The sequence below is a fragment of the Loxodonta africana genome, chromosome 3, assembly GCF_030014295.1.
Source record: "Loxodonta africana isolate mLoxAfr1 chromosome 3, mLoxAfr1.hap2, whole genome shotgun sequence".
Lineage (NCBI taxonomy): Eukaryota > Metazoa > Chordata > Mammalia > Proboscidea > Elephantidae > Loxodonta > Loxodonta africana.
Window position 1 is genome coordinate 134,384,817 of NC_087344.1, and position 26,160 is coordinate 134,410,976.

The 26,160-nt window shown below is 40.3% G+C and overlaps 1 protein-coding gene across 1 annotated transcript in view; it reads right to left on the minus strand.

Annotated features, from left to right (window-relative positions):
* Nucleotides 1-11,418: 11,418 nt before the first annotated feature.
* Nucleotides 11,419-26,160, minus strand: part of LOC100661347 (guanylate-binding protein 4-like) — a 29,206-nt gene continuing 14,464 nt past the window's right edge. Inside the window, exons 3-11 of the mRNA XM_064282198.1 lie at nucleotides 21,861-21,988; nucleotides 19,776-19,885; nucleotides 19,376-19,572; nucleotides 17,497-17,742; nucleotides 16,333-16,613; nucleotides 15,151-15,363; nucleotides 13,642-13,744; nucleotides 13,102-13,295; nucleotides 11,419-12,241 (exon numbers count right to left, since the gene is read on the minus strand). Coding sequence (XP_064138268.1) covers nucleotides 12,023-12,241; nucleotides 13,102-13,295; nucleotides 13,642-13,744; nucleotides 15,151-15,363; nucleotides 16,333-16,613; nucleotides 17,497-17,742; nucleotides 19,376-19,572; nucleotides 19,776-19,885; nucleotides 21,861-21,988 — 1,691 coding nt within the window. The 3' untranslated portion in view covers nucleotides 11,419-12,022. The remainder of the gene's footprint in view (nucleotides 12,242-13,101; nucleotides 13,296-13,641; nucleotides 13,745-15,150; nucleotides 15,364-16,332; nucleotides 16,614-17,496; nucleotides 17,743-19,375; nucleotides 19,573-19,775; nucleotides 19,886-21,860; nucleotides 21,989-26,160) is intronic.

Below are 26,160 nucleotides of genomic sequence, written 5' to 3' on the forward strand. Positions count from 1 at the left end.
TGTGTGTAAGATCGCATTGTCTGCACATATGGATACTTTTACTCCTTCCTTACCAAATTTGTATGCTCTTTATTTCTTTTTCATGCCTTATTGCTCTGGCTAGGACCTCCAGCACAATGCTGAATAAGAGTGGTGATAAATGGTCTGGTTCCTGTCCTCAAGGGGAATGTTTTCAGTTTCTCTTCTTTTAGAATGATGTTGACTGTTGGCTGTATATAAATGCCCTTTATTATGTCAAGGAATTTCCCTTCTATTCCTATTTTACTGAGAGTTTTTTTTTAAGCCAGGAATGGGTGTTGTGCTTTGTCAAATGCATTTTCTGCATTGATTGATAAGATTATGTTGTTCTTTTCTTTTGTTTCATTTATGTGATGAATTAAGTTGGTTGATTTTCTAATGTTGAACCATCTCTGCATACCTGGTATGAATCTCACTTGGTCATGATGTATTATTTTTTTGATATGCTGTTGAGCTCCATTGGCTAGAATTTTGTTGAGGATTTTTACGTCTGTGTTCATGAGGGATAGTGAGCTGTAATTTTTTTTGTGCTTGTGATCTCTTTGCCTGGCTTTGGTATCGGGGTTATGCTGGCTTCATAGAATGAGTTTGGGAGTACTCCTTTTCTACACTCTGAAATGTCTTTAATAGTGCTGGTGTTAACTCTTCTCTGAAAGTTTGATAGAATTCTCTAGTGAAGCTGTCCGGGCCAGGGCTTTTTGTTGTCGGTGGTGGTGGTAGCTTTTTTTTTGTTTTGTTTTGTTACCTCTTCAATCTCTTCTTTTGTTATGGGTTTATTTAATTTCTCTACGTTGGTTTGCATTAGTTTAGGTAGGTAGTGTGTTTCTAGAAGTGTGTCCATTTCTTTTCAGTTTTCAAATCTGTTGGAGTACAGTTTTTCATGGTATTCTGTTATGACCCTTTTTATTTCAGTTGGGTCTTAGCTGGCAATTTTTTTTTTTCCTTCAAGTCTTCATATATGTCATTCCATTGTCTTCTTGCCTGCATGGTTTCTGCTGAGTAGTCAGAGTTTAGTCTTATTAGTTCTCCTTCGTAGGTGACTTTTCGTTTATCCCTAGCCGTTCTAGAGGTTCTATCTTTGTCTTTGGTTTTGGCGAGTTTGATTATGATATGTCTTGGTGACTTTCTTTTGGGGGTCTACCCTGTATGGGGTTCATTAAGCTTCATGGATAGATATCTTCTCATCTTTCATGCTATCAGAGAAGTTTTCTGCCAGCAATTTTCAACAGTTCTCTCTGTGTTGTCTGTTATCCCCTCATCCTGGTACTCCGATGACACATAGGTTATTCCTCTTGAGAGTATCTCACATAATTCTTAGGCTTTCTTTTTTTTTATTATTCATTTTTCTAATTTTTCCTCACATAAATTGGTGTCAAGGGCTTTATCTTCAGTCTCTCTAATTCTGACTTCCATTGTCTCAATTCTGCTCCCATGACTTTCTATTGAGTTGTCTAATTCTGAACTCTTATTGTTAATCCTTTTAATTTCTAGTTGCTGCCTCTGTATGGTTTCAAGAAGCCTGTTTATTCTGTCATTTTGTTCTTGTATTGTTCTCCTATTGCTTTGTCTGAGTTTTGTCTGCTGTTCTTCCTGATCTTTTGGAGAGGTCTTTAGTCTTTTGAATTCTTTCTCAATAGTTCTATTGCCTTATCTTCCTCTGGAAATTTTTCTGGTTCTTATTTTGGTAGCTTACTGGAGCCATCTTGACCTGCTTCTTTATGTGATTCGATATTGACTATTATCTCTAAGGCATCAATAAGTTATTATAATTATTTATTTATCGTACATTTGTTTACTGTGTCCTGACTTTTTGTTTTGTTTTGATATGGCCATGTAGGCTGGGTATGTGAGCTACTTCAGTTGTTGTCATTTTGAAGCTCTCACATTCTGTCTCCAGGCGGTCAGAGCAGCTACTAGGTGTGTGAGCCCAGGAGTCTGTTCACTTTTCTTGTGGGGGTTCAGCACAGGTGACCAGGTCATAGGTCACTGAGTGCATGGTGCAAATTCTCACCTACAGTCCTAGGTGGGCAGGGCTGAGTAGGGGTGTTTGGAGCAGGCACAGTTTTCTGGCTGCAGTGGAAGGCTATGTGTGGAGCAAGGTAAGGGGCTGACAGCTGCCCCCAGGTGCCTAGGTGGTAGGTGTGTCCCTAACCCCTAGGGCGCATAGCAGGGGGTGTTGTAGCCCATGCTAGGGCACCCAGCACTGTTGGCTAGAAGGACTGGGAGACACCAATAATTCTCAGACCCCTGTCCATGGGTGGTTAGATGGAGTGGGTGGTACCACCAACCCGTGAGCCCCTAGTGTGGGTGGGTGAGGCCTCTGCTTATGGGCCAGGGCAGTGTGAAATGTATTGAATCTGTAGCTCCCCCTTGGCTGCTGCAGTTGAAAATGAGCTTCAAGTGCATGCCCTGCTGTTCTATGCTAATGAGATTATGCTATGTAGAATTGACCCATGCAGGTCTGGGCAGGGGTGAAGGGTGCTACAAGTCCATGAACCCCTTACACTAGTGAGTGGGCAAAGGGAAAAGCCTCCTGACCAGCCCTGAATTCTCAGCTTAGGGGGCATGGCATTTTTTAATGCTGCATGACTGGTGTGGGGATAACAGCCTGAGGTCCCAGGCTTAGGGGGTTTGGCATTATGGAATACTGTGGAAGGTGTCCCAGCAGAGCAGGCTGGGGAGTGGGTGAGGGGAAGCAAGTATTTCTACACTGTGCAACTCTGAGGGAGAGGGGTTATTTTTTCCCTGCCTGGTGGGTTAGAAGCTTGCACTTAACTTTCACAGGCCCGGTGTCCCTCCTACTTGCTTCTGGATGTGAATGCAGATTCACTGCTTCTTGGCTGCACCTGATATGATGGGGCTCATCTTTGGATGTTGCATTTGCCTCAGCCCATGTGTGCTGCTGTAGTCTCAGATAGCGGGGCTCTGGTAATCTCATGACCTGTACTTCTCCACTGCTTTTGAATTGTCTCTCTTTCCACCAGCCTCTCTGTCTGATTCTTCGGCTTTGTCTTTGATGATTAGGGTTCTAGACTGTCATATGTAATTGATTTACTTGTTTTTCCAGGTTTTTGTTGTAAGAGGGAAGACGGAAGCATCTGACTATTCCGCTATCTTGGCCCTGCTTTCTTTAAACTTCTGAATGTTTAAAAAAGAAAAGAAAAGAGAAGAAAAACCTCTCTCTGGGGCTAAATAAAACCACTGCTAGCTTTACAATCCAGAGATGTCTCCAATGATCTAGGCTCCATCCCTTCTGAAATATCGACACTCAGGAAAATAGAGCTTCAGTCTCCCTGACACCCTAGCAGCTTAACCTAGAGATCTAGCCAGGGTGTAACCATTTGCTTGCCGGGGAGATGGGAAAAGTTTCACTGTTCTTTCAGATGAAGGCAATTAACTAAACAAATGGCTTTCTCAATTCTCAAGCATAGAATGAACTATATGGGGAAATGTACAAAGTTCTTTTATGGGAAAACAGAATACCATTGATCCTGAGGAAATATGTTACATGCTGTCTAAAAATAATGTAGTATAAAAGGATGGTATCTGCTTGAATGTATATGCATGTTCTTGGTCCTACTTATGCAATGATAAAACAGTGTTCTTTTTTTCCCCATATTGTCATGGAGAAGATTTTCTTTGTTAGTTGGACTTTAATTCACTGGCCTTATGAAAGAATTTAATTTGCTACCACACCCTCCCAAGCTCTTTCCAGATGAATTAAAGTTATTGTCTGTAGATAAATTTGGACATGTTGGTTGAGAATAATTCATTTCATGGTATGTACTAACTGAATCTATTTATGAAAAAAAGACATAAAAATCAATAATGAATAGATAAAAGTCTAGAAGGATATAAAAAATGAGAATAGTTCATTTCATGGTATGTACCAACTGATTCTATTTATAAAAAAAAACATAAAAATCAATAATGAATAGATAAAAGTCTAAAAGGATATATACCCCAAAATTAATATCTCTAACTCATTGATGTGTCTACAGATTACTTTTTATTTTTATATTTTTCTGTATTTTTGAATTTTTTCAATTACTAGGAATTATTTTACAATCCTAGAAAAACACACAACAATAATTTCCTTTTTGAAAAAGAAAATCACTTATTTCGAGAATTATTTTCTACCAGGTATCAGCTATTGCAATTCATTGATTATTTATTTGCTAAACCCCACTGCCGTCTAGTTAGACACGTATTTAATAAGCTAAGACTGCATATGAAGTCTGCCATATGTTTGTGTTTGTGCACAGTTGATTTATTTATACTAACATAGGTTAGATAGGAAAGACTGCTTGGAATGAGAGTGTGTAGTGATCCCCTGGGTTGGGACACAAACTAGGGGCATTTGATATAGTTTGAAAACCCAAACTCCGTTGCTGTCGAGTCGATTTTGACTTATAGTGACTGTACAGGACATAATACAACTGCCCCATAATGTTTCTAAATCCATAAATTTTTATGGAAACTGCTACATCTTTCTCTTGTAGAGCTGCTGGTGAATTTGAACTGATGAACTTTCAGTTAGCAACCAAGTACTTAATACTCCACCAACAGGGCTCCTTTTGGATATAGTTACAGGGACCAAAAAGTAGTGTTTTATCTTGGTGAGGAAATGAAGGAGGCAATGCTATTTGACAATGGCAGGTGGAACTGGGGCAATTTACTATTTTACACAAGTGGTAATTTACTTTAAAACATTTCCAAATGAGAATTGTGATGTGTATATTTAAAAACTAACACCAATTTACACCCCTGAGGGAGTTAATTAGCATATGAATTACCCTAATCTGGAAAAGAAAAAGAAAAAACAAACCAGTTGCCATGGATTCCCACTCACAGTGACCCTATAAGACAGAGTAGAACTGCCTCATAGGGTTTCAGGAAGCACCTGGTAGATTTGAACTGCTGCCGACATTTTGGTTTATAGCCAAACTCTTAACCACTGTGTCACTAGGGTTTCCCTAATCTGGAAAGATCCCCTTAAGAGTTGGTGATTTAACACATGTAGCATTTTTTCCTTAATTAACAACCACCTCAACCCTTTGCCTTGCAGTAGATTCTGACTCATAGTGGCAGATTCTTAGGACACAGTAGAACTACCCTATAGGGTTTCTAAGGAGCAGCTGGTGGATTCCAACTGCTGACCTTTTGGTTAGCAACCAAGTTCTTAACCACTGTGCCACTGGGGCTCCAATTAATAGCAGTTTGTTAATTGGCCTAAGGGCTGGTAGAAATAAGGAGTTGATGTTGAATTACATGATTGTTAGAAGAAATGAACAAGACCTATGCCCATGTATGAACAGTACATAAAATATGACAAGCCTATTAACTCATCCACCTGTGCAGTGATCCAGGATTAGAACCTGCTGTCCTGCTTCTCTCCACTCCAGATAGAGTCCTGCCACCTGATCTAACTTCAAAACCAGAGCTCCTGCCACACAATCTAATCGCATCCACCTTGGAGTGAGACTTTGCTTCATAGAGAGGGACCTCCTGAGGCTTCAGACATGTTATTTATATGTCCTTATCTACTTGTTATATTCAATATATTTATAAATGGCAGAATTTCATATGAGGGTGTTTTCATTGTAACTCAAACCTGGTTTCAAACCACCAGAGACTACCAATGTTACCAAATGAACTTGACATCTGCCAAATGACATTTGGCTTCATAAAATGCCTCTCCCCCACCCCTGGGGGTTGGGGGGGAACACTGCTGTTTAGTCGATTCTTACTAATAGCAACCCTATAGGACAGAATAAAGCTGCCCCCATAGGATTTCCAAGGCTGTAAATCTTTACAGAACAAGACACGCATCTTTCTTCCGTGGAGCCACTGGTGGGTTTGAATCGCTGAACTTTAGGAAAAAAATCCAAGGGTTAAGACTGTAGAGAGCTCCTGTGGGTGTCAGGAACAGTGTGAAACAGAATCTAAAGCAGGTCAAGAGCTTCAGGAAGCCCAGCCAATGCAATCAGGGCTTAACCTCAGTGGAGTTTTAGTTAAGCTTCCCTGTCTTTGAGAGAGCAGTTGGAGAAGTCACACCCATAGTTCTACAAGGGTATTGGGCAAGATCCCGGAACAGAAACTCTGCAGGATCAAGGCTAAAGCCAAATGCTAAATGGAAAAGTGGAGCCCATGTCACAATCAGGATTGTCCTCAAGTGTTGGTTTTGACAGGGTTAAGTCATGTGTGGAGAGATCTTGATAACCTGGTCCTGGCCCATGGACCTATAGCTTTGGGGAAAAGGGGAGAGATTCTGTATTCAATTTGATCTAACAAACAAAGCTTTCTGAAACTATTAGTATTTTACAGAATCCATGTGCTCAACTTTTCCAATCAACACCCTATAATTAGAAGAACTAGTTGAGCCCTGAGGCTTTTAGGGTCCTTTCAGGATGTCAGAGGTGGCTTGTGCTGGAATCTGGATCAGCCAGTTGTAGTGAGACATTCCTGTGCTGGTTATATTTCTACACAGCTCCTGCCCATCCAGACACTGAGGAGACCACCTGATACTGTCTGGTCAGCCCTCCTACCTCCTTAAGCTGTTTTTGATATTCCTAAACAAGTGTCTGTCTACATTCTTTGAATTTTTAACAGATTTTCTTCCTTACCCCACCTCCCAAAACTGAAGCGTTTTCTTAGGAAATAAATTCTGCCAGGGCTAGTCAAGTTCACCCTAACAGGTAAGAAGGCAGCACCACCAAAGTAGGCTACAGACTAAGTCTGAGAAATAAAAGAATGTATAGAGGGCTAAAGCCGATAACTTCTTGCTACATCAAAAAACCATGTGAAAGAATGGATGTTAAGCTGCCTTCCTCCAAAACTGTTGAAAAAGTGCTTGAAATAGATCTTCTATTCTTTCAACAAATTAATAATTTGTTAATTTTCAATTGTGTGCAAGGCTTTTTACATGGAATATTATCTTGTGATGGATATAAACTTTATTCAACAAATTACAACCTATGATTAAACTTCAGAATAGGTAAGGAAGCCGCTTTTATTCTCCTATACCTCATTCCTGGTCCCTTCTTGATCTCTGTTCTTGTTGGCTGCCATCAAGTCGATTCTGACTCATAGCAATCTTGTGTGACAAACTAGAACTGTCCCATAAATTTTTCTTGACTGTAATCTTTAAGGAAGCAGAAGGCCAGATCTTTCTCCTGTAGGCCACTGGGTGGATTTGAACCACCAATCTTTCAGTTAGCAGCTGAGCGCTCAACTGTTGCACCACCACGGCTCCTTTCTTGATCTCTAAACATGTATAATTTCACCTCAACATTCCCTTCTTGATTGTTTCATATTCTTATTGCTGGTGATGTGTGTAGCGAGATTTGAATGGGAAGTAGACCTTATTCCAGTCTATCATCTCCTTCACCATACAATCCCGAGGTACAATATGAGGCACATTCCTCTGGGTGATCCTGGCTCAGCTGCAGGACTTCTCATTCCTTTTTTTTTTTTTGGCAGGGGAAGGAAACTGGGAGATGATTAAGCATTGTCTCACAACCCTCAAAAATGCAGAGTTGTGCCTCTAAGATTGAGAGAGATGGGAGAAATGGAGACTGACCACACCGATGCTGTCTGATGACTCTTTGGCCATTGTGCAGATTCCACAACTGTGCAAATCTGAGGATATCATTTTCAGTAAGAAATTGATCCTCACAGCAAAGCAAGCCTTCATTTCAGCGGAAGCACCCCAAGCTGATAGAACTGTGCTGAAAATGAAAGGCACATGATTATTTCGCATCCTTTATTATCTTAACCTTCATAATTGCCTGTGAGCAAAGGCAGTGACTTCACTCCTGGTGGTTTTAGTGGATGAGAAGGTTGAGGTGCACAGAGCACACGCTGTGTCTGCTACCCCAGAAGGAATAGGGTGTCAGGTTCAGAGGAGTGTGCCTGTGCTTTCCGCTTCACTGAGTCCCTTCTGCATAATTCCCCAAACTGTGTCCTTTATGTTTCAAAACCTAGAGAGTAGCTAATGTAATGAGCAAATTTTAAATTGGGGTGCTACTGGATGGTATCTCATGAGTTTATTCAACCAATTTTTTTTTTTAACACCTGATTTTTATGTAATAGGTTCTGTGCTAACAGCTAAAGATACGAGGAAGAAGAAGAGCAAGGAGCTATCTTTACTTCCACCATCGGATTCCAGTCGGAATCGACTGAACAGCACTGGTTTTTTTTTTTTTTTTAAATAGGTAATATCAATATTTGTAATTACATAAAAATTGCTATGGTAGAAGTGACATCATAGCATAATGGCAGCACAGAGGGACACCGCATCCAGTCTTAGGAAGTCAGGAAATAGGACCCCTTATGGAGGAAACCCTGGTGGCATAGTGGTTAAGCGCTATGGTTGGTAACCAAAAGTCAGCAGTTTGAACCACTAGGTGCTCCTTGGAAACTCTATGGGGCAGCTCTACTCTGTCCTATAGGGTTGCTATGAATCAGAATCCACTGGATGGCAATGGGCTTTTTTTTTTTTTTTAATGAAGGAACAGAGAGGAACGCTAGTGGTGCAGTGGTTAAGTGCTACAGCTGTTAACCAAAAGGTCAGCAGTTTGAATCCACCAGGTGCTCCTTGGAAACTCTATGGTGCAGTTCTATTCTGTCCTATAGGGTTGATATGAATCAACTTGTGGGCAACAGGTTTGGTTTTGGGCAAGGAGGAATGGAAATTAGCAAAGGATACAGAGTGAAGAAGCAAGGTTGTTTTAAGATACCTGTATACTGTGTGAAAAGACCCAGAGTCAAGAGGTACTGAAATGGGAAAATACTGCTTGAACATTGAGATGGTAGAATAGATAATGTTTATGGGAACTGATGAAACCCCTGTGAGCTATAGCATGCCTTGCAATTCTTTTCTCTCTGATTGTTCTCTCATGATGTTGTAAAGGTTTAAGATTAATCTATGTTTTCTCTCTAAAGATGAAAAACAGGGATAGAATCTGGGAACCGAAGAGTCAGGAGAAGGTGATGTCAGAAGACCAAACTTCAGTGATGCCAGAAGGGACCCTAAGAATACCTAGAAAAGCTCATCATGACTGGCAGGCAGTTTGCAAGACCACCTCAAAGGGGAATTAAAAATTCTCCAGATTCCTCGGACTTAGCCTTTCTTTCCCTTTAAAACCCTCCAGCCGGCCCTTTTGGGTCAGAGTTTAGGAGGAACCTATCGCCTCTGTCTCTTGCATACCAGTGTTCAATAAAACCTTGCTGCTTACCTCCCTTCTGTCTCAGTATTGGCTTTGCGGCAGGTGGCTCAAATCCACGATTTGCAGTAACAGTAACATGTCCAGCTTGTGGAATTACAAGGAGTTCCTTTTAGCCACAGCAGGGTCTAAAGCACTCTATAGAAATTCCTAAAAAGTTAAGTAGACCCTAAAGAAAAATTCTGCTTTTAATTTGCCAATGTTGTAATTTTGGGGATTGAATTTAGAGGCTATTCCAGAAAAATCTCAGACTTTATATCTGAAAAGTAATTAGGCACTAGGGTGTCAAGGCCTTACTGAAAGGCCATAATGAAGACAAAGTTAGGACGCACGCGTCCTGCTTTCCAGATCCTTGTTGTCATGAGCAGAGTCTTCTAGTTGAGCTGACTTACGCTATTTGTGGTGGCATTAAGCACCTTCATTCTGTCACAGAAACGTTCCCATTCCATGTATTATTATTTCAGTTTTAATTTTAGCAGCTGTTTATTTTTAGAGTAATAAATTAATACTGTATAAAATGTAAAATGCACAATGTAAAATTAGTTATCCTCCCACTCAGATCAACTACCCAGGTCCATCCCCAGTGGTAATCCCAGCTACTAGTGTTACCCCAAATCGCAGGTTCTAGCCGCCTGCCGCAAAGCCAATACTGAGACAGGAGGGAGGTAAGCAGCAAGAGGGCTTTATTGAACACCGGTATGCAAGAGACAGAGGGGATAGGTTCCTCCCAAATTCTGTTTGCCCCAAAAAGACCAGCCGGAGGGTTTTATAGGGAAAGAAAGGCTAAGGCTGAGGAATCTGGAGAATTTTTAATTTTCCTTTGAGGTGGTCTTGCAAACTGCCTGCCAGTCATGATGAGCTTTTCAAGGTATTCTTAGGGTCCCTTCTGGCATCATTGAAATTTGGTCTCCAGATATCGCCATCTCCTGACTCCTCAGTTCCCAGATCCTATCACTTGTTTTTCATCTTTAGAGGGAAAACAGATTAATCTTAAACCTTTACAACATCATGAGAGAACAATCAGAGAGAAAAGAACCTCAAGGCGTGCTATAGCTCACAGGGGTTTCATCAGTTCCCATAAACCATTCTACCATCTGAATGTTCAAGCAGTATTTTCCCATTTCACTAGTTCATTGCGTATTTTTCCTGAGATAGATAATAACATATGCACACCTTCATTATTTTCTGAATTCAGTGGAAGCAACTATACACACTTTCTGCATCTTTATATTTTTCATGTTATGATAAATCTCAGCTGTTTTTCTATCTTAGTTCAAATAGAGCTTCCCCTTTTCACTTTGGTGTCTGTAGAGTCTTCCTTCGTAAGTATGTCCCGTGATTTATATTACTAGTACCTACAGAGGGACTTTAGAGTTGATTCAGTCTTCTGGCACTACAACAATACTGCAACAGATGTCCTAGAACACAGGCCATTTTCTACTGGGTAAATACATTTATAACATAAATTCCTAGATATGGACTTGCTGAATCAAAGGCACGTGTGCATTTAACATTTTGATATGTAATCGCACTGCCTTACACTCTCGCAGGCAAATATGAGAGATTGCTCATTTCCTGAAATACTTGCCAACTCCACATCCCATCAAAAGTGGTCTTCCTTGCCATTCCTAGAGGTACCTCATAGTTTCACTTTGCACATCGTTATTATGCACAAAATTAAACATTTTCATTTTGTTTCAATATGTTTGCCTGTTTTTAAAATGCAATTGTTGTTCCTTTTGGAGCCCTGGTGGCACAGTGGTTAAGAGCTACAGCTGCTAACCAAATGGTTGGCAGTTTAAACTCACCAGCTGCTTCTTGGAAGCTCCATGGGGCAGTTCTACTCTGTCCTATAGGGTCACTATGAATCGGAACCAACTTGACAGCAATGGGTTTGGTTTTTTGGTTTTTCTGCTGTTCTTATTATCACTGATTTTTGGCAGCTCCTAACAGTCTAAAGAAATTATCTCCATGTATGTGATATAAACTACATTTTCTTCATCTTTCCACTTGTGGTTTTGCTTTGCCTGTATCTTTTCTATGAACAATTTCATTATCTTCAACTTGTTTCCCATTTCTTAATTAATTAAATCAAAACTTAGTTTGAGGAACACAACCTTTGGTAATTGTCTTAGTCATCTAGTGCTGCTATAACAGAAATACCCCAAGTGGATGGTTTTAACAAGGAAAAGTTTATTCTCTCACAGTTGAGATGGCAACAAATCCAAATTCAGGACATCAGCTCCAGGGGAAGGCTTTCTCTCTTTGTCCTCTCTGGAAGAAAGTCATTGTGATGCATCAGTCTTTCCTTGGTCTGGGAGCATCTTGCCCGCCGCAGGAACCTCAGGTCCAAAGGGTGTGCTCTGCTCCTGGCACAGCTTTATTGGTGGTATGAGGTCCCCAGCTCTCTACTTGCTTACCTTCCTTTTATCTCTGGAGAGATAAAAGGTGGTACAGGCCACACTCCAGGGAAACTCCCTTTACATTGGATCAGGGATGTGACCTGCTAAGGGTGTTACAATCCCACCCTAATCTTCTTTAACATAAAATTATAATCACAAAATGGAAGACAACCACAGAATAGTGGGAATCGTGGCCTAACCAAGTTAATACACACATTTTGGGGGGACACAATTCAATCCATGACAGTAATCTTTACTTTTAAACTTTTCTTGAATAAAACTAGGATGACGTATTTTTTAAAAATGAGCCACTGGTATTAAGCTATTAAAACAAAAGAAGCCTCATTTTATAATTTGTCTAACATGAATTCCAACCTATTTAATATGTGAGCTGAGAAGCTTCACCCCTGCCCCAAGTAGTTTACTAACACCAGGTAGTGCTACCAATAACACATTGCCAGCGTCATGAAGGAGCTGTGAAAATCCTGAGCCTTTCTTTTTAGTCTCTTCAATCTCTTTTTTTAGCCGATTTATCTCTTCACTTAATTTCTCAGATTTCTTTTCAAATCCTTCTCTAAGCAGTTCTTCTTGGACCTATAAAGGCAAAAGAGGGTATCTTTTAAAAAAGACAATTATCAAGAATCACGGTTTTGCATTTAACAATTTCTCCAGCTGTAAGCATGTATATTTCTCTACCACCTTACAGAGCTCTTGGATGAGTTTTTCCAGTGTCTTCACATGTTTCCATGGTTGCAACATTCCTAAAATTCCATCACCACCATCTCACTGAGAGTGGGGAGCAGCACTGTGGCTAGGTCACAATGCTTTCCAGCTGAAAGGATGCCCTTTGGAGGGAATGTACATTTGATGCAAATTAATTCTCAGTTCCAACTGAGGGAGCATGGCCACACACATCTAACAAGTAATGGGAGCTGCTGACCCTGTATAGCAAACTGCTTATCAAGATCCAGGTCAGGACAATGAATGCATTTCACTCCAGGATGCATAGGCTGACTCCAGCAGATTTGGAAACAAATGCAGTGAGTATCAGAGATTTTGCACCCTTTATTTCATATCAGGCCAAATCTAATCTTTCAAGGCCCGATGGATCTATTTCAGGTCTCTTCGATGTTGTACCAGGAAGCCTAAGACTATAGGTCTAAGGTCATATTCAACAAGGGCATAATGATACTACTGTATAATCACAACAAATGGCAGCCCATGCTCTGGGGGAACTTATTTGTCCTGTCCAGAGCCTAACACTAAAGAAGGTACTGGAGTCTTGGAGATTTTAGGACTTCAGCAGGATTCAGATGGATTTCAGATTTTAGTAAACCAAATGTTTCATGTGTTTCCCGCCAAGACCATGTTTTTGTTTCAAATTTTGACCCTTCCCTTCTTTAGGTACCATGGCATTCTCCCTCAGACACTGAGGACTCCCAGGACACACTTACCTTCAGTTTATGCTCCAACATCATTTTCTGCTCTCTCAGAAGGTTTTCTCTTTCTCTGTCCATCTTCTCTTTTAATTGCTCCATGTTTTTCTTGAAGCTCCTCTCTTGAGCCTCCATCTTTTGTTGCTGTTCCTCCTGTTTCTGTTTCAGCAGCTCCTTTTCCTTCTCAGCTGCCTCCATCTTGGCCCGCTCCGCTGTCCCACAAAGGTTGTAGAGAGGGAAGAAAACAACAGGTCAAGCCTGAGCTGTATCCTCTTGTGCTCAGAGATTAAAATGACTTTAAAAAAGGGAGAGTGCAACTCTCTGAATTATCCTTGTATCGACACCTTCAAAGATACTCTTCAGAATGCGATGGGATAGGCCCTAATTATCTAGTTGGACATACAACCACAACTCCCTCTGGTTCTTTTCAGACTCAGCAGAGTGTGTGTTCCATAGAAGACAGGAAGCTCATTATTTCAGAAGATCTTCATCTTAGGTCCTCAGAGGGCTTTGCAGGAGCCTCTCTACCCCACTGTGGGCTGAGCCCTGCCCCTGTACCTGCTATGGCCTTCTCTCCATCTGTGAGTGCTTTGTCTGACTGCAGGATGGATTTCTCTATTGCCACCTGTGACTGCAGGAAGCTCTTGAGGACCTCAGTTGCCTGAGGAAACAAGAAGGATCAAAGACATGGCAGGCAGCAGAGATCTAGTCTCTTACTGGAGAATTACTGTTTCATAAAACCCCAAATCTGACCCTGAATAATTTAAAACCTGCTTAGGATTCCCCCAGAGCTTCCTTTCTTCTGTGACTACAGCATAAATTCCAAGCCCCTTTGGGGGACATGAAAACCTTCCATCACAGCTGTTTCCTTTGGTAACAGCCAACCAAACACATATGTTGTTTCACATATTTGCACATTCTTTTTTTTTTCTACCTGGATGTTGTTCTATACTTTCTTAACTAGGATAACTTCGATCAGTACTTCAACTTTTATTGCCTATCATCTCTTGCAGGAAGCTTTCCTTGAATGCATTCCTGGTTTGGAATAGATGCTAAGTACTCTGAGCTGCCCTACTAGCTCTACCACTTGCTTTCTGTGTGACACTTAGCAACTTATAAACTTCTCTGTGTATCATATTTCTCAACTGTATAATGTGGATAACAGTAGTAATGCTATAATAGCATTGTTGTTGTTGTTGTTAGGTGTCATTGAATTGATTCTGACTCGTAGTGAGCCCATGTGACAGAGTAGAACTGCCCCACCATAATGTTTTCTAGGCTGTAATCTTTATGGAAGCAGATCACCAAATCTTTATATATATAAAATGAGAATAATATTATTCTGAGGATTAAGTTATAATCCAACAAAAGTCTTTAAGACCATGCCTGGTATAAGAAATAAGTGCTCAATATGTGCTAGCCACTATAATTATCATAATCATCATCCTCATTACTATCTGTGCATAACATTATGATGACCCTTATCACACCATATCCAACTGACTATTTCTCTGTCTCAAAATGATCATGACCTTCCTAAGAACAAAGATTATTTCTTTAATATTGTATTTCCTGTACTTAGCATGGAGTCCCTGCATGGTGTAAACATTAAGTGCTCAACTACTAACCAAAAGGTTGGTGGTTTGAACCCACCCAGAGGTGCCTCAGGAGAAAGGCCTGGTGATCTAATTCTGAAAGATCACAGCCATTGAAAATCCTATGGAGCAGTTCTCCTCTGACACACATGGGATCACTATGAGTTGGAGTTGACTTGATGGCAGCTCGTTTGGCTTTTGGCATTAGCACAAAATGATCACATTGTTTGAAAAATGAAAGAAATGTTTTTTGTCATATGGATTTCTGATTCTAATTCCTTTCTTTGAAATAAATATTTGTGATTTCTTCAAGAGTTTCTAACTAACCGTGGATATAAAACTAAAAATGTTGAGAACTCAGCATGCTATACTTTTTTCCCCACTACTGGTGCTGTCGTCTTAGATTTTCAGTAGGACAAAGGCTCCCTGCCTCTACTCTGCTGACCTTCCCTCCTCTTCCCTTATTCCTCACCTTAACTCCTTTCCTGGGCACTTGCTCATAGCCCTGTTCAACTTTTTTCTTTGCTTCTAAGTAGAGACTGTGTCCTCCAGGAACAGAGAAAGTTCCTCTTGAAATACTTTCCATCAGGGGCTTTGAAAGTTGGTTAAGCTCAGTCTGGCAGTATTTCACAGATTCCTCTTCATTCTGCAGCATAAAGTCTTCCTTCTTTTTCTCTATGGTGCACTGCAGGGAAATGTCGAGAAATACAATAGAGAGAAGCTTTTAGAAAGGATGGTACTACCATGGTCCTCTTGGAAGAAGCTGGCTGATAGCCTCGGACTGGAGTCAGAAGACTTGTGTTAAACACTGGTCAAGTACAATGACATATATAATATATAAGTGGTAGGGGTGGACGACATGAACTCTATGGTTTCCTTAGCTGTACAGCATAATTAACAGTGATCCAACAATCGCAACGAGTAATAGAAAAGTGAATTTGGCTGGAAGGAGAGTTTCCTCAGAGAACCTGGGTTGCTATGGATGAAAATGTAAACATGAAAAAGCAACCAACACAGTAGTGACTTAAATGCACTCTGAGAAGACTTTGGAACCCTTCATGAATTCTCTCAAATAGGATTTGAGTGTGAGTAAGAGTTTGGCTGCTAACCAAAAAGTCAGCAGTTCAAATCCACTAGCTGCTCCTTAGAAACCCTTTCCACCAGTTCTACTCTGTCCTACAGGGTCCTTATGTGTCATAATCGATTCGATGGCAATGGTTCTTGATTTTTAAAAGTAGTGATTCCCAGCTGTTGGCAGAAGAGGAAGTCAGAGAGATTAAAGAGAAGGATTTGATGAATCCATTGTTGGCATGAAGATAAAGTGGTGTTCCCCAGAGCCTCCAGTTGAGAATAAAGCCCAGAAGACACCTCAATTTTAATTTGTGATACCCTGAGCAGACAACCCATACACGCTGTGCTGAACTTCTGAAATAAAAAACCATGAGCTGATAAGTGTGTGAATGCTAAGTTCATAATAATCTGTTGTACAGAAATAAAAAATGAAGTGCACATCTTTTAGAAAAAACGTGAATGGCAACCCTGTAGATCCCTGTCACTCCCTACAATCCAAGCTCCTTCTACTACATGAAAGACATAAAGCATGGAGTCAAAAAGATGGACAGGAATCAGGAATGATAAGTGCTAAGACAAGTACCACGAGCTGTTTGTGGAACTCCCTCTTGTCGTCCTTGAAGGAGTGCTCCATGAAGAGTGCAATGGCTTCCCTCTCACAGGCCGCGTGCACGTCCAGCAGCTCCTGGAGTGTGTCTGTCGGGAGCCTCACATGCTGGGCCATCTGCTCGCTGTAGTGGTCAGCTGCCTTCTGCACAGCTGCTGAGTTCTCACGTTGGGCCAGAGTTGTTACTGCGTTCTCTAAACAAGGTACCACTCCACTGTTGATGGCACCCACATAGGTCTCCACCAGAGTCCCCAGCCCTGAATGAGCCAGCAAATGAACAAATTTAGGGATAAATATCAAGTTCTCACTTACTGTTTTAAAAACTTTTAGTGATCAGCATTCTAAATTTAACATGAACTTCTTTCCCTTCTTTTCTTTTTTGATGAATCCATTTCCTTAAAGTAACATCACTTTTTCCCCTATTTATTCTTTCTTTTGTGATCCTCCATTTCATTACTATATAAAATTGAATTATTGATCACAACCAATATCTTTTCCAGTGATTCCTGGAAAAATACATTTCTATTTAAATAAAATAAAAAATGTTTACTAGATAGTCAAAGTAATTACATAACTTACAGAGTCAGTTCCAAAAGAAATATAGGTTCTTTGTGGAAAAAGAAAGAAAAACAATTTCAAGATGACAACATAGAACATTAAACCAAGTATGGACCCATTTCAGCACGGACACCATACAACTGCACAGGTCATATGCTTATGAATATGGCCCTGTATGTAGATTATGCTTAACTTCCTTTTTCAAAATCTCAATGGGCTTGCAGGGACTCATGGCCTACTATGTATTTTCTGACTTGTGTAATTTTACGAACTATCTATTCTACCCTGAGAGGCACTTGTATCTCATAGGACTTCTCTACACAACATAGATCTTCTCTCCTTAACAGCAGTTTGTGTCTATATGATTAGTGGATTATTTTCTTAAGATACATTTGGCCTCAATAAACCCTCAGGTAGAGAGAAAATACTTAAGAAAAATGCATTACTATGTGCGGCATGAACGTCTGCTTCTGGACATTCATATACAAATGCAAACAGAATTACAGAGAAACCCACAGAACAATCACAGCTTCACCACACACTGATCCACAGAGAGACATGCTTGGGGCAAAGGTGACTCACGGTCCCCGGTGACAATGATGCCTTGTCTCAGAGTCTTGGTCTTTGAGTGGGTGAAGATATAGGAACAGAAGTTTTTTGCTTGCATCTGGAAATGACAATTCAGCTGCTCTTCTGGCAGCTCTTCAATATGGGCTAAGAGAGTTTTTTTATTTGTTGGCCGGTCAAAGACAAAGCACTTCCGTTTTGGGAAGAAATGCCTGATACACTCTCTAGGCAGGTTGGAATTTTGGATTTTGGGATTCCTACCTGCCAAATTAGAAAAAGAGCAATCATTGAAGGGGAAGCCTTCAGGAAAGGAATCTGTTGACTTTTATTTCCAGGGACCTGTGCATCTCTTGTCTTTAAATCTCCTTTTATCCAGTTGGGCAAATCAGCCTTGAGCCAATCTACCCAAAGCAAAAAAAAATTAAAAAATCCATTTGTGGACAGAACAAAGAGTCAAGGAGGCAGTTCTGGAGAGGAAATGGTAGCATCTATCCCAAGTAAACAAACTTACATTTGGTTTCCTTAATCTGTGTATGGAGTTCAGTAGAGTAATCATTTAATAAATGTTTATTGAATGACTGACACATAAAAAGAACTGATCAGAAGTACTTTTCTGATCTTACCGCCCTTGTGTCAGAAATAAAATGTGGTTTCAAAAACAAAGTAATGCTTGATATAAGGATAAGATGTTGCTGGAAAAATATTATGAGGAGAGGTGATACTCAGGTCAATAAAGAAAAATTTAAAATCAGAGCCCCAAAATAGACACATCATAAATACTTTTAGAGATTCTTTCAGCAAAAGCCTTCAATGAGTAGGGTTAGCCCGAATGTAATTTGGAGACCTCACAACTTCCCTACCTCACATTATACAGGACTTGACCATGTCTTGCAGAGAGATACCATGGCAGATATCAGCCGTTTAATAAGTGTTTGTTGAAGAAATGAATAAATGAAAATGGATATTCTTTCTAATGCTATCAGTTAGACACCCTCCTAAATGTAATCCATGTAATAAGTTCATAATATTAAAATGATAACTTATTACGTAAGGATGTAGAATGATGTATGTGATGTTAACAGAACAATAACAGGATTTGACAGTCTTTCTGAAAGGATATCGCGATTTTTTTCTGACTTTAGTATGCAGCAAAGCCTGCAAAAGCCAGAACCTTTATAAGGTGCAAACCTGTGAGAAAAGTAAAACTCAAATATTTTCCACTAAAGTGAGTGATAGCGAAGTAGTAAGACTGCACCCTGTCAAAGGCAGAAAACTCATAAGACTTGCAAAAACAAGGCAGTCCTGCCATGTTCCGGCTCTCACAGGTTTCACTCTCACAGATGTAACTCTCAAAGCTAGTAAAATATGTTGTTGTGTGCCATTGAGTTGATTTAGGCTCATACTGATCCCACGTGACAGAGTAGAACTGCCCCCTGAGCCACCAGGGATCATTTACTAAAATATGCCTCCTGAAATATATTTTGAAAACTATGCCATTTGATTTCGCTGTAATTCTGTGTTTAACAACTTCCAAATTCTTGAACTCTTTTTCTCAAACCAGGAGGCGCACTTAATAAGGGACACAGGTATGTGGACCTTAAGAAGTTATAGGAGTGATTGTAATTTGAAAAAATTTTTTTCATGGTACCAATGGCTCTGAAATCATTTGGTTCAACATTGGGCCTTAAATTTCCTCAGTGAGCTTAAACTCCAACCACTGGATATTTTCAGGTAATAATAACCCACTAAAATCATGCCTTCCCCTCAATCACCATTTTCCTGGGCCTCTATCCAGTCTCAAATACATGTTGACTTCAAATGCTGAATGACAAGGCTCACTTGATATATATCACCCTCTACTGAACCTTCCACCACCCAGAACATGCACTGATACCTGGAATCAACTTCAAGGCATTCTCCAGGTACTCATCTTCGGTGATAGGGCGTTCACCTAACTTCAGCTCCAGGCTGAAATCACGAACAGCCCAAACAAAGTCTGGAAAGAAACTCACAAACTCGGTGGAATCCTCTACCTCATCAGATCTGGAGGAGGATTTTGCCCTGATTAGCTCTGTTAGTTCAGTCACATAGCTGGGAGGTTAGCTAAGGAAGGAGTAGTATTCAACACCACAATTCCCAGATCTCACTTGGAAATAAATTTTATAAACCTTCTAATTTGCCCCATGTTCCCTCTTCCTCATTCATGAAAACTGAATCACAAGAAAAAAGAAATAGTCTCAGTTTCCATTCCCATAAGCTCAACAAACATGGTGGTTGGGTTCCTGGAAGGATACTGTAGCTGCTCCAGAGCCTGGTGGTTGATGGTGGACAAGCTGTTGTAGACAAAGGTACTGCTCAGGAGCACAGCCAGTGCAAAGATCCACGAGTCATTTTTAGGGTCACCCTAGAAAGCACATTAGAGCAAGAGACATGGGAGTCTGCTCTTCATTTGTTCATTCATTCATTTGATTTGTGCATTTACTACTTCAGCTGTTCTATAGCTGAATAGGGAAGATAGCATACCTTTTGAAAACAATGTTAAATTCAAACCTCATATTTTTACTTACATTGATCACTCTCAGAGCTTCAGGTTCTTTCGTTTTTTTAACTAAGTGAATGACACTGTCAATGTGTGTAAAATGTTTAATACATAGTTTAGATCACAGTAGGTACTCAGTAAAAGGTGGACAATAACTTCAGCAATTTTTTTTTCTTGACTGAGGACTATATTAAGGATGAAATATTATTTCATTAAATTAAACAACTGTTCATTGGGCATCCATAAACTCTGGACACTTTGGTTGTATGAGTACAAAGTTCTATATGGTTGTTCCTAACCTCAAGAAGATGACTTTCCAGAAAGGTAGATAAACATGTGAACATGTAATTGCAACCAAGACTATAATCTCTGCCAGGAGTGGCCCGATAGTTACAATGTAAAAGAAAAAGAGGTAAGGCCAATAAATAGCAATAAGTACGCTGCGGATTCAGAGCAAGAAATGACTACACCCTCTCCTCATTTACTGACATGGTTAGGTTCCAAAGAGCAGGTCTTTAGGCAAAATTGGCGTTATGCAGTAATGGAAGATGGCCACATCAGATCACAAAATGGACGATGACTATGTCATTACATAAGTGCCAAGCCACTGAGAATCATGGCCCAGCCAAGTTGACACATAACCTTAACCACCACAGTCAGCGTCACTCTCACCTTGCACCTCGGCATTCATTACTGCCAGAGGTACATCATTAATGCACAAAACAGTCACATAGTCGATTTTTTACTATTGTAGTAAATACGAAATGTCTGAAAATGAGTTAGTCAATAAGTGAGGAGAAGATGTACATCTGACTGGTATAGGATGTCAGGAGACTGAAAATAGCTAGTCTTTTAGGAATTGATAGAATATGAACTTGTATAGGAAAAGGGATCATACAGGTGTCCAAATCAACACAAATCACATCAGAAATGTTAGAGAGTATGGGTCATTTAGAAGTATTCTAGAGTTATTCCATTTAAGTGAAGCATGGGGTAGGTGTGAAGAGCAGAAGCTGAGCCTGGAAAAGAGATTCAGGGTAAAATCTCCCCAAATTTTTTGTTGTTATTATTTATTTATTTTTGGCAGTAATGAACACCAAATATCTACTGCTGCTACTTTGAACTTAGACTCAATAATGAAAAAGGAGAAATTAAATAAGGAGAAATGACTCATTGCATTTAATATTATAAAGACAAAATACCTAAAATTGTCCCATTTACAATGTTTTTCGTGGGTCAAGCTCATGGTTTTATAGAGAAGCTAGTGGAGAGTTAATCTCCAAAGCCCAGAGTCTTGAACCAAAATCTTTACGAATATTCCTCATGTAGATGAAGCTTTTCTGAAGGTTATTTAGATAGATTACTTCACTGAAACCCTAATCTCATGGTTTCTACCTCCAACCCCATCGGCTCCACATTCTTTAACTGGTAGCTCCCATTGATCCCATGAATCATAGTTCCCTCTAACCCGTAGGTCTGGGTTAGGTGTTCACTTTCTTGCATTCATGACGACTGATGCTGATCGCACTTTGTACATGTTGAGTCTTCAACTAGGCTCTGGGCCTTTGCCTTATTCACTCTTTACCTACAACACTTAGCACAGAGCCCTGAAATTCAACTGCTCGGAAAGCATTTATTAATATTTTTATTCATCCTAGTGTTAAACAAAAGAAGATCTATCCCTAATACAAAGGAAATAAGTTCAAGGAAATAAAATTTAACCTAATTATCCCTAATTTTATCATAACAACATGTCACAAAAGTTGGATTAATGTGGCAAATTAAAAGGTAAATAGAGAGTCAAGAGCAAAGATGACTTCTCCATGACTCTCTGTCTTACCTTTTCCACATCGCCCAGGCCCTCGGTGTCCAGAAGGACCAGGGTGTGCTTGGGTTTGGAGGGGTGAGGTACACACCACATCCAGATGCCCTTGGTTTCAGACCTCACTGTGGAGCCCAGACGGAAGCCTATAGGGAAGAAAATAAAGCAACATCAGTGATAGCAGATAGTCCAGGCTGCTCAGGAGCTGCAAAGGTTAATTAAAATTGTAGTATGGCAAGTGCCTAGCATGGAGAGGAGTTTCTTCCATTTAAGCAAGAAAAGCCAATCAAACCGTTATATATATTAAGTTCCTTCTCAAGAAACACTTTGTATCTCCTGCTCACCTTATTCCTTTAAAGAGTCAAACTATATCATGTTACAGAATTAATGGAAACTTTATTAAACCGTAGAAACCCTGCTGGTGTAGTGGTTAAGTGCTATGGCTGCTAACCAAGAGGCTGGCAGTTCGAATCCACGAGGCACTCCTTGGAAACTCTATCGGGCAGTTCTACTCTGTCCTGTAGGGTCACTATGAGTTGGCATCGACTCGACAGCAGTGGGTTGGGTTTGGTTTTTTAGCAAACTCTGAGGAGCTCTGGTAGTGCAGTTGTTAAGCACTAGCTGTTGACTGCTAGGTTGAAGGTTTGAACCCACCAGCTACTCCACAGGAGAAAGATGTGGCAGTTGGCTTTCCTAAAGATTACAGCCTTGTAACCCCTATGGGGTAGTTCTCCTCTGTTCTGTAGGGTCTCTATGAGTCGGAATCAACTTGCAGCAAAGGGTTTGCTTTGTTTCTATTTTTATCTGATGCGCAAGAGGAAAGAAAATGCATGAAATGTATAGTGGGATTAGAAAGAGAGCTGAGAAGACAGCTCTGTTTTTGGATTACCATTATGCAGAGCTTCCTTTTCCTTATTTGGTCTCATGTTAAGAGAAAACCACCTAACTAGAGGAGACCTTGACATGGGAAGAGAAAGGAGTGACAGTTTCTAGAGTCCAGTTCTGCTAAAACAGGCTTCCAGTACAGAGTAGTGAGAATTGAGCCTGAAATGTAGTTGAGGAATAGGTGATTTGGGGGTCTGAATGCACAATTAAGGAGATATGACTGGTTAGACAATGGCCATTAATTAAGTTTTTGAGATGGATGACAAAAAATCAAGAAGAATTTAGGAAAATCAGTGTGGTATTAAAATGCCTAAGTAAGTAGGAATTTAGATCCTGGAACCATTAGGAGGTTTCAAGAATTTTAGAGCTGGGAAAAAGTGAAGTGATCATTTTGTCCAACTCGCTCATTTTCTGAATGATGAGACTGAAACCCAGAAACTGTCACTGGTTGGCACAGCTACTTAGACATGTAGCCTAAACTTAACACAGGCCCCCTGACTCCCAGCCTGTTTCCCCGTGGGCTACACTGACCCTGTACAAAGATCAACAGTCTGATATAATGATGTGGCCAACTAGGGTGAAAGTAGTAGAAAAATGATTAAAAGGATTTGATAAATCTAGAGAAGAAAAGGATGGGACAGGAAGTGAAGTGGGGGGAGTCAAAGCATGCCAAGGTTTCATAACTTGGTAAGGAAGTCTTCATAATTTTTAGCTTGGCAGATAAAATTCTGATATACTAGTTGTCTTTGTCCACCTCCTTTTCCCATCAGATTAGCTCTTCCTGCTCTACACCCTGACCTGTGCCCAAGGACATAGACCTTTATGTCCTCTATCACGAAGGCTCCCTTGGCCTCTGGCTTCTGGCAGAATTCAACCAGTGGGAGATACCCAGGAGAGCAGAAAGAAGACACACGCTCCCTCACCTCCACCCTGCTAGGCCACAATATTCAGTGCCTCTGTTCCTCTATATCAGGTCACAATTCCTTTCACTCAGCCTCAGCCAATAACTCTAATCCTGCCACATTCTGCTATTCACTCTTTGCTTGCCTCTTCAGGCCTAGAGATGATAATGGCTACACTGCTACTGTTATTACCACTGTCTAGGTGCTTCACCATCCCTCGTTGGTTCACATTGCCCTGTCTTTATCCTTGTAAATGGTCTCTCTGTTAAATACTTTCATTACCCCTCGAGTGGGTTATCTGTTGGATTTGCTTCTCCCCATTCTTCCTGTTTTTTTTTTTTTTTCTCTGTCCTCTTCCAGAAAAATGTTCATTGCTTCAAGAGGGGGATACAATAGAGGAGAAAGCAGTAAAGACCCTTGAAGCTTACTGGATTTTCTTTCCAATGGCTTAAACCCACAGTGAGATAAGATCTGATGGCTATGTCCAACAATCTGTGGATAATATAGCCTGTTAAAGAGTTTCCAAGATTTTGAGCATCTGCTATGTGCAGTGTTTTCCTCAACTGAGACTAGAGGTGGTAAGGAAACTTCTAGGGGAACGTGGTTCAGCATGGCTCAGGCCATTTGTTTTACCCCCCAGCCTATGTTTTCTCCAAGGAGTGAATATAAAAGCAGGGGTTGGTCTGCACTCTTCTAAACCCGTTGCCCATTCTTGAGTGAATTCCTACTCAAAACAACCCTATATGAAAGAATAGAACTGCCCCATAAATCTTTACAGAAGTTGATTGCCACATCTTTCTCCTATGGAATGGCTGGTGGGTACAAAGCACCCACTTTTCAGTTAGCAGCAGAGTTCTTAACCACTGCACCACCAGGGCTCCTTTGTACTCTTCTACATCATGATAATTTTTGATGTTTGCTAAATAATCTAGAGCAAGCCTAACTTCAGGGCCCCAATGTGGAAGGGCAAGGTGTAATTGAAGGTCATAAATCTTAGTCATTAGAGGTATAAAAAAAACAAAGCAACAGAAATAGCGACCTGGTCTTGCTCATGGACCATGACTGGAAGTGAATCTTTTTCTTTCTGTTCTTCCTGTGATACAGGTGGGGTGGTAGAGACACAAGTCAGAAATTTTAAAACATCTTGAGGTCAGAGACTTCCTCAGCAGAGTGCTGGGAAATCGCCTGGTTATTACTTGATCTTATCTTGAGTAGAAAATAAAGGACAGTGTTGAAATCTGTCTCCTCAGGTTCTGAACCATAATCCATCAAAAAATATCCTTATGAATTTATTTGGACCAGGCAAGGAAAAGTGTCCCCCCTTCCTTCTTGATGATCAAGAACTCCCCTAAAATAAAAATAAAGACAAAATGCTTGCTTAGAAGCCAAGGGGGGAATTGGGAAACAAGAAGGGGAAATGGAGAAAGGAAAGGAGACAGAGTAAATGAGAGGAAAAAAGAGTGATAAGGAGAAAGGGAAGGAGGGAGGGACGAAGACAGAAACAGAGACAAAGACAGAGACAGTGAGATAAGCACGGTGGCCCTGAGAGTTTAGTGGACTAAATTGGATTCCTTAGCGGTGCTAAGAGGAAGCGAGGGGAAAAAAAATGGCTACAAGGTCTTTACTGACAGACTATGGGCAATTCCCTGAAAATCAATAACAACCAAAGAAAACAATCCAGTAGGAAAAAAAGATTTCACAAAAAGGAAATAGTGGGAAATACGTATTTGAAAGGGTGTTCAACCTCCCTTATAGTGAGGCAAACTGGCGCAAACAGTTAAGTGCTAGGCTGCTAACCAAAACATTGGTGGTTTGACTCCACCCAGAGGCACCCTGAAAGAACAAATTGGCAACTTACTTCCAAAAGGTCAGCCATTGAAAACCCAGTGGAGCACAATTGTACTCTGGCACACAACTCATTGCCGTGAGTTGGTACTTCCCGGAGGGCAACTGCTTTAGTTTTTGGTTTTATATAGTAACTAGATCAGCAAATTTTTGTAGTGTTGTGGAAAATTCTCGATTACTGCTAATAAGCACGTAAATTGCCCTAAACTTTGAGAATGTGTTTGATATTATCTGTAACAACTGAAGACACACATATCCTGTGATCCAGCAAATCCAGTTCCAGGAATTTGTACACAAGAGGTTTGTGTACCTGAGCAACAGTTATAAGTAGAAAAAAATCCATGACAACCTTGTTCATGAAAGATAAAAGCTGAATATAATACAAATGTTGATCCACAATAAATGGATAAAGAAATTCTGGTATCTTCATACAACAGCATACTATAATTCAGTACAAATAGATAAATTACAGATACGTATAATAAACTAAATAAGTCTTATAAATTTCTTGATGAGCCAAAATGCAAGGCACAAAAGAATGCATACCATATAAATCCATTTAAATAAAGTTTACAAGCAAGTCAAACTAAATTGCTTTTTTGGAAATGTATGCATAGGTTGTAAAACCATCTTTAAAAATCAAGAGAAGTGCCAGGAAAACTAAAATATCGGTGATTACGTGTGAG